This window comes from Callorhinus ursinus, unplaced genomic scaffold (genome assembly GCF_003265705.2).
Source record: "Callorhinus ursinus isolate GAN/ISIS: 27379988/994484 unplaced genomic scaffold, GSC_fseal_2.0 scaffold5, whole genome shotgun sequence".
Classification (NCBI taxonomy): domain Eukaryota; kingdom Metazoa; phylum Chordata; class Mammalia; order Carnivora; family Otariidae; genus Callorhinus; species Callorhinus ursinus.
Window position 1 is genome coordinate 17,223,494 of NW_027397067.1, and position 13,523 is coordinate 17,237,016.

The 13,523-nt window shown below is 42.0% G+C and overlaps 1 protein-coding gene across 6 annotated transcripts in view; it reads right to left on the reverse strand.

Annotated features, from left to right (window-relative positions):
- PDE7A (phosphodiesterase 7A) overlaps positions 1-13,523 on the reverse strand; it is a 208,599-nt gene that overhangs the window by 109,559 nt on the left and 85,517 nt on the right. Inside the window, exon 1 of one of the 6 annotated variants that reach the window (XM_025870648.2) lies at positions 6,783-7,929. The exons of 1 other annotated variant lie outside the window; for it this stretch is intronic. In XM_025870648.2, the coding sequence (XP_025726433.1) occupies positions 6,783-6,920 (138 nt within the window). In that variant the 5' untranslated portion in view covers positions 6,921-7,929. Of the gene's footprint in view, positions 1-6,782; positions 7,938-13,523 lie in introns of those variants that run through there. 4 more of the 6 variants (XM_025870647.2, XM_025870649.2, XM_073892828.1 and 1 more) reach the window with 4 other exon arrangements.

Below are 13,523 nucleotides of genomic sequence, written 5' to 3' on the forward strand. Positions count from 1 at the left end.
CTCTCTCTCTCTCTCTCTCTCTCTCTCTCTCTCTCTCTCTCTCTCTCGACATCACCTTCAGAAAACGAAGAGCCCTCCCTACCAGCAGATGGAGGCATGGAGCAGTAATCCAAAATTCCTACTCAAAATCACAGGCAGGAGAAACTTCTGGTTCCCACCACAAGATCCCTGGCACAGGTCCGTTCGGAAGGGCACCTGCCAGCAGTCAACATGAAGCTCTGCAAGCTTCAGAGGCTCGTCTTTTGTCCCTTTGCTCATATACTACTACCTCACACAGTACACCTGGATGCAAAAACGTGAAAGTATCATTTATTTGCGAGTAACCTTTGAAAGACATATTCAACAACAATATAAAAATCAACAAAGTCTATGTTGTGTTTAGGCAAGAAGAGGCTATTTAAATGTGGGAGAGAATAAACACTTAATTTTCTCTCAATTCAAATTAATCATAAGATATGAGCAATCTGTAGAATAAAGAAGTTTTAAGTTGCTGCTAAATTAGAAGATTAAAAATTGTTGAAGTTTTCTGGAATGGCCAAAGGGAATATAAGAATGCCCAGATCTTAAAGATCTTTAGTCAAGGTACTTCTAACAAAATTAGATTTTATATAAACACAAACACACAGTCTTTGGTACAGAAAATTAAATTCCTTAAGATCTCCATGCAATGAGGGTTCTTTATCACCTGAATTTCCTAAGTGTCTTTAGTCCAACTAAATGGATATTAATAGTCCTAGGCAAAAATCTGAATTAAGCTAAGCTTTATCAACTTTTTCTTCCTTTAGCTCTTCGCTTCCCAAACTTGTTGCTATACCTATCACTAGAAAGACATTAATTCTCTAAAATTACTCTGGTTCTTCATGAAAAGAAAAGGAAAAAAAAAAGGGGGAGGGAGGGAAGGAAGGAAGGAATGGTTGAAACTTACACTAAAGTATTAGCAGAAGTCTTATCAAATTGCCTCAAAGAGAATGGACAGTGCCTCTCCTTTCCACCCAAAGTGAGTTCCCTACTCTTCGTAACTCCCTGAAAAGGCTTAATATTTTACCTCTTGCAGGACATTTGTGTTTAAAAAAGAATTCTCGAGGGGCGCCTGGGTGGCTCAGTTGGTTAAAGCGACTGCCTTCGGCTCAGGTCATGATCCTAGAGTCCTCGGATCGAGTCCCACATCGGGCTCCCTGCTCAGCAGGGAGTCTGCTCTCCCTCTGACCCTCTTCCCTCTCGTGCTCCTATCTCTCATTCTCTCTCTCTCAAATAAAAAAAAAAAAAAAGAATTCTCAAATAGGTAGTATGTACAGCTGATGGAACTCTAAGCATAACAACAAAGCAACAGAATCTGGGCATAGGTCTAAAACCTCTTCCAATCACGTCCCATAGACTAAATGTGTTCCTGATGACAACTTATAAACTAGCAATTTGAACACCCTACTCCTCAATCAGAACAACACTCCAAATACACTATAAATTTACATTAATATTATGTTTGAACATATATTTGAATTATAGCATAAATATACACTACTTCAGAAGTAAAAGCCAAAACGTGATGCTATTAAACTTAAATCAAAGTATGAAACATTTCTGAAAATAGAAAAACGAAACCAAGATCCTAACAAAACAAGTGTTTTGGCAGTAGACAAGGAGGAAGGTCTCAGCAACTGAACCACTCCCAGGACATCCCACCGACTGTTCACATTACTCCTTGTACTGGCTTCTGAATGTAGATTTGTGAAGAGGCAACTACTATGCTAAGAGTAATTTGGAATAATGCACAATTACAAACTGACATTAGATATATAACAGTCCTTACAAATGAGCACAAGATATGCAAATGAAATTTGACAAAAGAGGAAATGCAAATGCACAGAAACACTTCAGAAAGTGTATATTTTTGCTTAGTCTTAAGTTGAAACAAACTCAGTGTACCACAGTGCATCTACTAACATAGAACATTTCTTTTTTTTTCTTTTAAGATTTTATTTATTTGAGAGAGAGAATGAGAGATAGAGAGCACGAGAGGGAAGAGGGTCAGAGGGAGAAACAGACTCCCTGCTGAGCAGGGAGCCCGATGTGGGACTTGATCCCGGGACTCCAGGATCATGACCTGAGCCGAAGGCAGTCGCTTAACCAACTGAGCCACCCAGGTGCCCACATAGAACATTTCTATAAATGTTTGTAAAACATTTATAAAATAATGCTTATTATTTATATAATATTATAATCTAGTAACATATGATTGGAGATGAAAGAGTGATAATCATTTATCTTAGTACTATAAAAGGATAGAGCATTCTAGAAAGCCAAAAAATGTTACCTCTTGACCCGACCTAGTGATACCATTCTAAGGACTTTATCAAACATGCAAGAAGGTATTAAAGTTTTGTGCACAACATCAAGACCTGAAATAGCTCTAACGTTCAACATTCTGATAATGTGGTACTCATAGATCAACATGACATCACTACTAATGATCTTTAAGTATACATAAAGCCATACTGTTCTCTGAGAGTATAGCAGCCACTAGCCATATGCAGCTATTTAAATAAACCTGAATTTACAATTCAGTTCCTCAGTGAGACTAGCCACATTTCAAGTGCTTACCTAGGTACATATGGATGGTGATTATTACACTGGATACTGCAGAGATTTCCATTATCACAAAAAGTTCTATTGGATAGTGCTGACCTACATAGTTTTCTGGACCATCCTCTATCCTCCTCCCCCTATATGCACCCATTTATCTAGAAACATCTCCATAATCTTCAGGCTTTGGCCTAAGCCTCAACTACTACAGAGGATTCCTCTAATTTACCCAGGAAATTTGGGTATACCTTCCTGTAGTCTCATTATGCCTTGATAACTCCAATACAAAAATTATGTCACATATAATCATACCATTTTCCCGAACATAATGCTGTAAGCTTCTTTAAGAATCAACTTTTATCCAAGGGACTTTGAACTGTTCTGGCACATATAGGACCTTGATAATTTGTCATATACTAAGAACACTGCTAAAGACAACAAAGATGTACACTATGACTACAAGTAAAAAATGTTTATAAGGAACGTAATGCATCAAAGAAAAACTTGGTTAGGTTGGCAGGCTCCCAGGTTTTTTTTGTTTTTTTTTTTTCAATTACTAATTCTTTACATTTTCTTATACTCATCACAAGGAGTCTCATTCTCAGGTGTTCAGTAAATATTTGTGGAATAGTTTCTGTATTAAAAGAAAGAAAAAGACATCAAGAATGAACCTAATGTAAACTATGGACTCGGGGTGGTAATGATGCAGCAATGTAGGTTCAGCAATTGTAACAAATATACTACTGGGGCGGGGGGGGGGATGCTGATAATGGGGGAGGCTATGCATGTACCAGGCCAGAAAGCATACGGGAGATCTCTTTACCTTGCACTCAATTGTGCTGTGAACTTAAAACTGCTCTAAAAAGATAATGTCTTCAAGAAAGAGACCCCAATATTTTGTTCAATAATAATATATACCATCGATTTATGATCAATTTAAAAAATTAGATCACAAATTTCTAACCCAAATATTTCTCTCCAGTGCATAGAAAATATGACTAAAATAATCGCAAGTGCAGTGCTTTGGCGTGTCATCAATACACTAACCTAACTTCCACACTTACCAAGCACCGACCTATGCAAAGCACCATGGACACAGTAGTGAACAAGACCATTTCTTTTTTCTTTTGGGCGGGGGGAGAGTGAGAGGAAGAAGCAGACACCCTGCTGAGCAGAGAGCCCAATTCAGGACTTGATCCCAGGACCCTGAAATCAAGACCTGAGTGGAAGGCAGATGTTTAAATGACTGAGCCACCCAGGCACCCCAAACAAGACAATTTCTGCTCTCACAATATTTTATCTAAAGAAAAACTTTATTCTGCAAGATAAATCTTTAATCTTAGCTATCAACAACAGATACCCTAAAATGGCAAAAACAAGCTTCTCTTATTCTGATTTTTCAAATAATTCAAAGAACTCCTATTAACCAATTGAGAAAGTAGTACATGACCTGGTTTGAAACAAAAAGCTAATGCCTCATTTACTTGGCATTCTTGGGACAGTTGGTATTCCACAGAAATGAGTTTTTCAGACAACTCACCCTTATCCATGTAAGCACCAACACTTAAATTGTTTGGCATGGAGATTTTTTTTAAGTGGGATCTTTCAATTTTTAAAAACAGATTCAATTAAGTACTATTTTGACTAATAATTATTGTGTTGTACAACACTCAAGCTCCTAAACTGTTATGTCCTCAGGGTTCCCTTTTAAAAGTTGCTGGCTTTGAACAGTTTTTCGTCTGATCTCCTACTTTGGTGTGTCCGATGTCAACTTTTCCAAGTATCAGTGAGAACGTAATTGTAGCAGCTTCCAACCCCTTCAAATTTGCTGTTGCTTGCAACTCAAATTTGTCAGAATTTTGCCTAAAACACACAGGCTTAAGAGGATCATCAAATCTATATTTTGGTTGCTCAGTCTTCTGCTTATCTCCTGAATCTCTTTAAAGTCTCTAAACCAAGTTCCGGATAAATGAGTTACTGCTATACCCTGATAAAAGTCCTTACATTATTTTCATATTTAAAACTGATGCCCAGTCAGATATAACTTCATTACTTATTCACTCATCCAGTAAGTATTAAGTACCTATGACGAGACAGTCTCTAATATTATGGTGAAACTGAAGAACTGAAAAGATTGCTAGTTTATAACATACTCTAAAATAGAAAGATTCAGAAAAATAATTTCATAGCACCCCAAAAAAAAGAAAACCAGGTTTGGGGTTTTTTTTAGGGAGTAAATGAAACTACAAAATCACCTCAGTTTTGTAAAATTTCTGTAGCTTTAGACTTAGGAACTGAAAATTCAAGGAATTTAACCAAACATTTATTGTATAAAGCTGTGAATAAGATTCCCAAATTTTCTTTTCTTTTTCTTTCTATTATACATTCCCATCTAGCCCTAGAGAAATCACTAGCAACATAAGTTTTAGTATTAAATGATAGTCCAAGTCTTGGTAATATGGTGTGACTCTACAATATTTGCTTTATCTGCCAAAATCATATTTTTAAAATTCCATTACCCATTTAAACCTAAGGCTAGGAAATGAGTCAAGGAGTAGGGCTTAAAATTGGCCTCTGGGGATTAATTAAGACAACAGGTAAAACCCTGGTATCAGCCTTGTTTTAATGCTCTTAGAATCTCCTTTCTCATTCATTTTCTCAGGGAGCACAAGTATCTTTATTTGTATTTTATCATTTCATAAAAGACTACTGATCATCCTTATTATTTATACTGAACTGGAAATGGGTATTAGTTATGTGCCTGTGATCTGAGAAAGTAAAATAATATTGTGAATTGAAAAAAGTTACTACCGTTAAAAACCTTTAATTACTAGCATCAAAAACTTTTTCCAGCAATGCAGTAACATTTCTTCTACATTAATTCTGGAACCTGAAAATGCTTTAAGCTTAAGTACTATAAAGGCAGAGCATGGACCTAACTTTCAAAATAACAACGTAGTATTATTTAAACTATTATAGTAAACCATAAAAGTTGGCTCTGACCTCACTAGCACACCATCTTGTCCTGTGAAATAAGTCTGATTTTTAAATAAAAACAATTCACAGAGAAATCCAGATGGTCTCTTGCTCTCTCTACCATTTAGGCAAAGAAGCAAATGACAAATATTTACTGGACACACCTATCATAAGCAAAATCTCTACCAGGTGCTATCCACACTACCGGTTTAAAAATATATATACACATAGACCCGGCTCAAGATATTTACAATATAATTGGAGAAAGAAAATATGCTTCATAAAAGATACTAATACTAACCAATAGGAAAAATATATTTGAATTAAAAATTGATCATGAACATGTAACACTCTGGCAGCAGAAAGGGAGGGCACTTGGTTCAGATGTAAACAGAATTGTTTTTGCCTATTTTAAACCTGGCAATCAAAATCACCCAGAACTAAGGAATTGGGCCAACAGCATCACCATAGAAAAAAACCGAAATTCTCAGGAGCAACTGGTATTGGACCATTCAAAACAAGTCTTCCTGTGAGTGCGCATTAGTAGTTTCTCTCCTAAAATCTCCTTATCAAATTAAAAACAAAACTGATTCCTGGTTATCAACTTTGCAGAAACCGAAGCTCTTCGGGGAAGCACTCCCGATTCTTGTTTCTTTGATAGCACTTAAGGTCCATCCGCAGAATAAAAGGGGCTGGGGAACAGCGACGAGGAACTGGCCTATTGTTCGGAGAACCGCAGGACCATCCGAACGCCACGGGGCGCGCGGGAGCAGGGTGGGAGGCGAGGCGCAAACGCGGCACAGGTGTGTGTACGGGCGAAGGGGGACAGGTGTGCCCGAGGCCACAGCTAAGGTTACAGAGGCCCGACTTCAAGATCCAGACTTCGAGAAAGGGAGGCAATCATTCTCGAAGCTTAAACCGCTGAGCACCGAGGGGGGCGGACCTGGAGAAGGTCTGAAGGGCTCCCAAAGCCCACCCGGGTTGGGCGGCGGGCGTAAGGGGTAATGAGAGAAGGCCGGGGGTCTGAGTGTGCAAAGCTCGAGGATAAAAGAAAGGCTCTCGAATCGAAGGGCCAGCCTAGAAATCCCCAAACAATGAACAATGCTGGGTCTGAGGTAAATGGCTAGGAGATTGGGGGTGTCGCGAAGGTGAACCCAGGTGGGAAGAGGGAAACAAAAGAGAGAAGCCCCCAAGTGTGGGTCCCCGGCGGCGGCGGCGGCAATTACCTGTGAGAGTTGCCGGGGATTGGGGCAGCCGAAGAGCGCGGAGCTGGAGCTGAAGCTGATGGCTCCTCGGCGGCTGAGGACGTGCTGGGGGACCGGCCTGTCCAGGGGCAGCACCGGCAGCTGGTAACATACTTCCATTGAATACGCCCGCCCTGCCCCCGCGCGGCGCCCGCCCAGCCGCGGCTGCCGGCCCCTGCGCTGGGAAGGGGCCGCGGCTCGGGGGCGCCGGGCCGAAGCGGGGGCGCCGGGCCGAAGCGGGGGCAGGGCGGGTGGGCGCCGACCCCGGGCCGGGAAGCCGCGCTCACGCCTTCCCCACCCCAACACTCCGCCCGGGCCGCCGGCGGGAAGACGCTTCGGCGGCCGCGGCGACAGTTACGAGGACCGGCGCGCGCCCAGCTCCGGGGTGCAAGCGGGAGCAGCACAGGCAAAGTCGGAGGGGGAACCCTGCCGCCCCTGGGCTCCTTGGCCGGGAGGAGCGGGTCCGGGGAGGACAGAGCAGGAGCGGAGCAAGGACAGAAGAAAGCGGTGCAAGAAAAGACTACCGGAGCCAGAGGCGAGACCCAGAGCGCGCGGGGCTTGGGACCAGCCACCAGCTCGGGCCGCCGCCACCGTCCTGCCCCTCCCCTCCCCCGGAGCCTGACTTCACTCGGCCGCCGGCGCGAGCCCGGCGTAATTCACACTTTGCAGCCGCGGACCGTGCGCCAACCACGGCCGCCGCCACCGTGACGTCACGACGCCGCGCCGCAGGCCCCGCGCCTCCGCAGCGCCTAGGGAGACGGACTAGCGGCGGGGGGGTGGGGTGGGAGGAGGCAACCGCCTTCCTCCACTTCTGCACACTAAGCTCGGTCACTGTCCTCTCCAGCCACACGCCGCCCTCCCTCCGCCCCCTCCAAAATCAACTCGCAGCTCTCCCTCGCTCTCCCCTATCTGCCCTCCACCCAAGGCGCGTGCGCACGAGGCCCCACCGTTTGGGGACATTCCCCTTATCGCTAAACTCTTGGTTTCGAGCGCGCTCAGGCTGTGAAGTGGGCTCAGCCTGCGCTACAAGCGATATTTGGGCCTTCTGACCCCAGAAACCAGAGCACGCGGCGCACTCGCAGCGTTCAGCCTTAACCGCGGGGTGACCACTGTGCTTCCCTCCTTGATTTCCCATTCTTGGACTTCGCTGGAGACCGCTGCGGCAGTGACGTCAGCGGACCGCGCGGACCCCGTACTCCCTGCTACGTCACTGCCAGTCCTTTGGCGGGGCCCGGCTGGGGCTCTCCCCAGGCAGGTGCGGGGCCCCAGGGCTGTCCCGGGCCGAGGGGAGGAGAAAGGAGCCGAAAATGCAGGAGTGAGGAGGGGGTGAAAGGGTGGAGGGGAAACACCGAGACTGAGAAAGAAGTGAGAGTATGCCCTGGAAAAAATGAGAAAGGATGGTACTGAGAAGACAAAGGAAAAAAGAAGCCTGCATGACCTTTTACCAAACGTGTTTTTCTTTGTTGGCTTTGATTTTTAGAAAGCAGAGTAAGGAGCTTTTGACCTGGTCTGTAACCTGAATATGTCATTTGCAGGTTCATTTTGTCACATTTTTCCCCAAACTATCAAAGCTTTTCAGTTGCAACCCATTGTTTCAAATGCATTCCAGCCCCCAGGACGTCAGCCTGAACAAGCTCTTTCCTGCTGGCAAAATTGTTGATTCGGCTCTGCTCTCAGGGTATCCACCCTTCCACTTATTTGCTATGACTAGCCATTGGCAAGGTGGTAGATCTTTGAAAGTACTGCATAGCCATTACTGATGACGTCATGCATGAAATGCTCATGATTCCATAAATCAAAACTCTGCAAGACCTTTTATCATCTTTACACACTTTTACATCACTTAAAACGTTCTACCTCTTCCATGGTTATTTGTCTATTTGTCTGTTCTCTACTATTAAAAGAAATATAACTTCCACTGTGGTTCCATGAATGTTGTCTTCACTAGATGGTAAGCTCTCTAAATACAACAACTGACCCACTCATTTTTGAAACCCTAATTACTCCCACAACATCTAGTAGATATAGTGAGCATCTGCTGTATGCCTGGGATTAAGCTAAACACTCTCACTCAAAAAAGCCCATGAGATAATAGTATCTAAATTGAAACTGGGTTTAGGGAAACATAACTTGCCCTAGATCTTACACAGATAAATGGCAGAACTAACCAAATTAAGCACCCAGAAGGTGGTATTGGTATTATATCAAACAGTATATGCTTCAAATAACCATCACATTTAATAACATCTAAGAGACTCAGTTCCATTCAATCATTTGATAAGACTCAGGGCACTAACTAAACAATGCATCTCTCTTTAGGAGAGAGGGGGGCTAGCATTTACTATACACCCACTGTGAGCCATGACAGGTATTCTACATATAACATTTAATTTAACCCCACACAATAGCCACATATGTAAAATTTGATACCAGTTCTACAGATGAGGAATCAGTTTACAAGACCATAAGTCATCTGTGCCACTGAACTCTGTTCTGTGTGATTTCAGAACCAGGCATTTCCACCATACCATGCAGTATCTCAAGACCAGAATGTCAACTGTTCTCAGTGTTTTTTACTATACTGGGAAGCATATCAGTCAGGGTTATCCAGAAACACAGAACCAATAGGAGATTACTGAGAGAGAGAGAGAGAGGGAGAATTTCTGTACATGTATCTTGTCCAAGACACAGAAGAGAAGCTAGGGGAACTGCAGGCCCCCTGCTGCCCCCTGGCCAGTAAGGTGAGTCAGCAAGTCATGTGCAAAACTGCAGCAGTGCTTGGGAGCCTGCATGGATCTACCAAGTGTAATGGCAGGTGCTTCACTTCCACTTCTCAAATCTTTTGCAAATTTCTATTGTGGCCAACCAAAACCCTAAAAAGAAGAGAATTCTGGGAAATGTAGTTCCAACTTAGCGAAGTTGCTAGTGCAAACTAACCAAGTCCGAACTCTTATCAACTTCACATCCCTACACACTTCTTTTAATCATATTTAATTTTCAAATAAAGACCATAGTAAAATCATGTGTATGTCCATATGATGCAACTAGCTTTCATACAACCCAAAACAGCTCCCTCCCTTCCCAAAAGAGGATAGAATCTTTGAATGACGTTCATCCCTCTTCTTGATGAGTCATATTACCCATTTGATATCCTGTAACTTAAATACTAAGAGATAAAGTTACCTACTATTAACACATCCTAGGGGAATGAGAGAGAGGGGGAAAAAGAAAATAACTGGTTAATATATACACAAATATATCCATATCAAAATGAAGGAAAATGCTCACAACTATTATAGTCCTTGTATCTGCAACTGGCAACATAATCATAATTACTATTTCTAACTATTTTCTTTTTTCCCCATTACCTTTTTAAATATCCCTTTGCCTTCAGCAAGCGTCTCAGCCGATAATAGTTCCTCTTCTTATGGGACAACCCAAATTTTTATTCCTGAAATATCTAGGCCATTAGAGGTTCTACTTCTATTGGTTTGTTGTGCTTTTCCATTAACTCATATTACAGAATATGGGAATACTAAGAGGTACCCTAAAGAATCTCCTGCATTCCAGGTATATTCCCATGTGGTAGCAACTAAAGATCAGTTTAACAGGATCAATCAGTCCAGGCAGTAGAGTAACCCTCTTCTTTGCACGTTGGTTAAATAGCACAAGAATCCCCAAATGGCTAACTGCCAATCCCAATTTACAGATTGAGCTCTTGCTGTGTACCCTGGTGGAACCACTCTTCGTTGGGAATTAAGACCTCTGGACAAGCAGAACCCAACGTTGCAGGAATTGGAAGCAAAATTTTGCATGTGATTCACAAGGGGTAAAAGTGACAGGATCCACTTCCACTCCCACCCCTTGATTCCTGAACCATGGATATATTTTTTTTCTAATTTTCTTTTTTTTTTAAATTAATTTATTTATTTTTGATGTAGTGTTCCATGATTCATTGTTTGCTTATAACACCCAGGGCTCCATTCAATATGTGCCCCCTTTAATACCCATCACCAGGCTAACCCATCCCCCCAACCCCCCTCCCCTCTAGAACCCTCACTTGGTTTCTCAGAGTCCATCATCTCTCATGGTTCGTCTCCCCCTCCAATTTCCCCCCTTCATTTTGCCATTCTTACTATCTTCTTCTTCTTCTTTTTTTTTAACATATAATTTATTATTTGTTTCAGAGGTACAGGTCTGTGATTCATCAGTCTTACACAGTTCACAGCGCTTACCATAGCACATGCCCTCCCCAACGTCTATTACCCAGCCACTCCATCCCTCCCACCCCCCACCACTCCAGCAACCCTCAGTTTGTTTCCTGAGATTAAGAATTCCTCATATCAGTGAAATGATATGATACATGTCTTTCTCTGATTGACTTATTTCGCTTAGCATAATACCCTCTAGTTTCATCCATGTCATTACAAATGGGAAGATTTCATTTTTTTTTGTAGGCTGCATAATATTTCATTGTGTATATGTACCACATATTCTTTATCCATTCATCTGTCGGTGGACATCTTGGCTCTTTCCATAGTTTGGCTATTGTGGACATTGCTACTATAAACATTGGAGTGCACGTACCCCTTCGGGTCACTACATTTGTATCTTTGGGGTAAATACCCAGGAGTGCAATTGCTGGGTTGTAGGGTAGCTCTATTTTCAACTTTTTGAGGAACCTCCATACTGTTTTCCAGAGTGGCTGCACCAGCTTGCATTCCCACCAACAGTGTAGGAGAGTTCCCCTTTCTCTGCATCCCCGCCAACATCTGTCGTCTCCTGACTTGTTCATTTTAGCCTTTCTGACTAGTGTGAGGTGGTATCTCATTGAGGTTTTGATTTGGATTTCCCTGATGCCGAGCGATGTTGAGCACTTTTTCATGTGTCTGTTGGCCATTTGGATGTCTTCTTTGGAAAAATGTCTGTTCATGTCTTCTGCCCATTTCTTGATTAGATTATTTGTTCTTTGGGTGTTGAATTTGATAAGTTCTTTATAGATTTTGGATACTAGCCCTTTATCTGATAAGTCATTTGCAAATATCTTCTCCCATTCTGTCTGTTGTCTTTTGGTTTTGTTGATTGTTTCCTTTGCTGTGCAAAAGATTTTTATCTTGATGAAGTCTCAATAGTTCATCTTTGCCCTTGCTTCCCTTGCCTTTGGCAATGTTTCTAGGAAGAAGTTGCTGTGGCTGAGGTCGAAGATGTTGCTGCCCGTGTTCTCCTCCAGGATTTTGATGGACTCCTGTCTCTCATTTAGGTCTTTCATCCATTTTGAGTCTATTTTTGTGTGTGCTGTAGGAAATGGTCCAGCTTCATTCTTCTGCATGTGGCTGTCCAATTTTCCCAACACCATTTGTTGAAGAGACTTTTTTCCATTGGACATTCTTTCCTGCTTTGTCAAAGATTAGTTGACCATAGAGTTGAGGTCCATTTCTGGGCTCTCTATTCTGTTCCATTGATCTATGTGTCTGTTTTTGTGCCAGTACCATACTGTCTTGATTACAGCTTTGTAATAGAGCTTGACGTCCAGAATTGTGATGCCACTGGCTTTGCTTTTCTTTTTTCAACATTCCTCTGGCTATTCGGGGTCTTTTCTAGTTCCATACAAATTTTAGGATTATTTGTTCCATTTCTTTGAAAAAAGTTGATAGTAATTTGATAGGGATTGCATTAAATGTATAGATTGCTCTAGGTAGCATTGACATTTTCACAATATTTGTTCTTCCAATCCACGAGCGTGGAATGTTTTTCCATTTCTTTGTGTCTTCCCCAATTTCTTTCATGAGTATTTTATAGTTTTCTGAGTACAGATTCTTTACCTCTTTGGTTAGATTTATTCCTAGGTATCTTATGGTTTTGGGTGCAATTGTAAATGGGACCGACTCCTTAATTTCTCTTCTGTCTTGCTGTTGGTGTATAGGAATGCCACTGATTTCTGTGCATTGATTTTATATCCTGCCACTTTACTGAATTCCTGTTTGAGTTCTAGCAGTTTTGGGGTTGAGTCTTTTGGGTTTTCCACATAAAGTATCATATCATCTGCAAAGAGTGAGAGTTTGACTTCTTCTTTGCCGATTCAGATGCCTTGTATTTCTTTTTGTTGTCTGATTGCTGTGGCTAGGACTTCGAGTACTATGTTGAATAGCAGTGGTAATAGTGGACATCCCTGCCGTGTTCCTGACCTTAGGGGAAAAGCTCTCAGTTTTTCCCCATTGAGAATGATATTCGCTGTGGGTTTTTCATAGATGGCTTTTATGATATTGAGGTATGTACTCTATCTCTACACTCTGAAGAGTTTTAATCAAGAACGGATGCTGTACTTTGTCAAATGCTTTTTCTGCATCTATTGAGAGGATCATATGATTCTTGTTCTTTCTTTTATTAATGTATTGTATCACACTGATTGATTTGTGGATGTTGAACCAACCTTGCAACCCAGGAATAAATCCCACTTGGTCCTGTGAATAATCCTTTTAATGTATTGTTGGAATCTATTGGCTAGTATGTTGGTGAGAATTTTTGCATCCATGTTCATCAAGGATATTGGTCTCTAATTCTCCTTTTTGGTGTGGTCTTTGTCTGGTTTTGGGATCAAGGTAATGCTGGCCTCATAATATGAGTTTGGAAGTTTTCCTTCCATTTCTATTTTTTGGAACAGTTTCAGAAGAATAGGTATTAATTCTTCTTTAAATGTTTAGTAGAATTCCCCTGGGAAGCCAT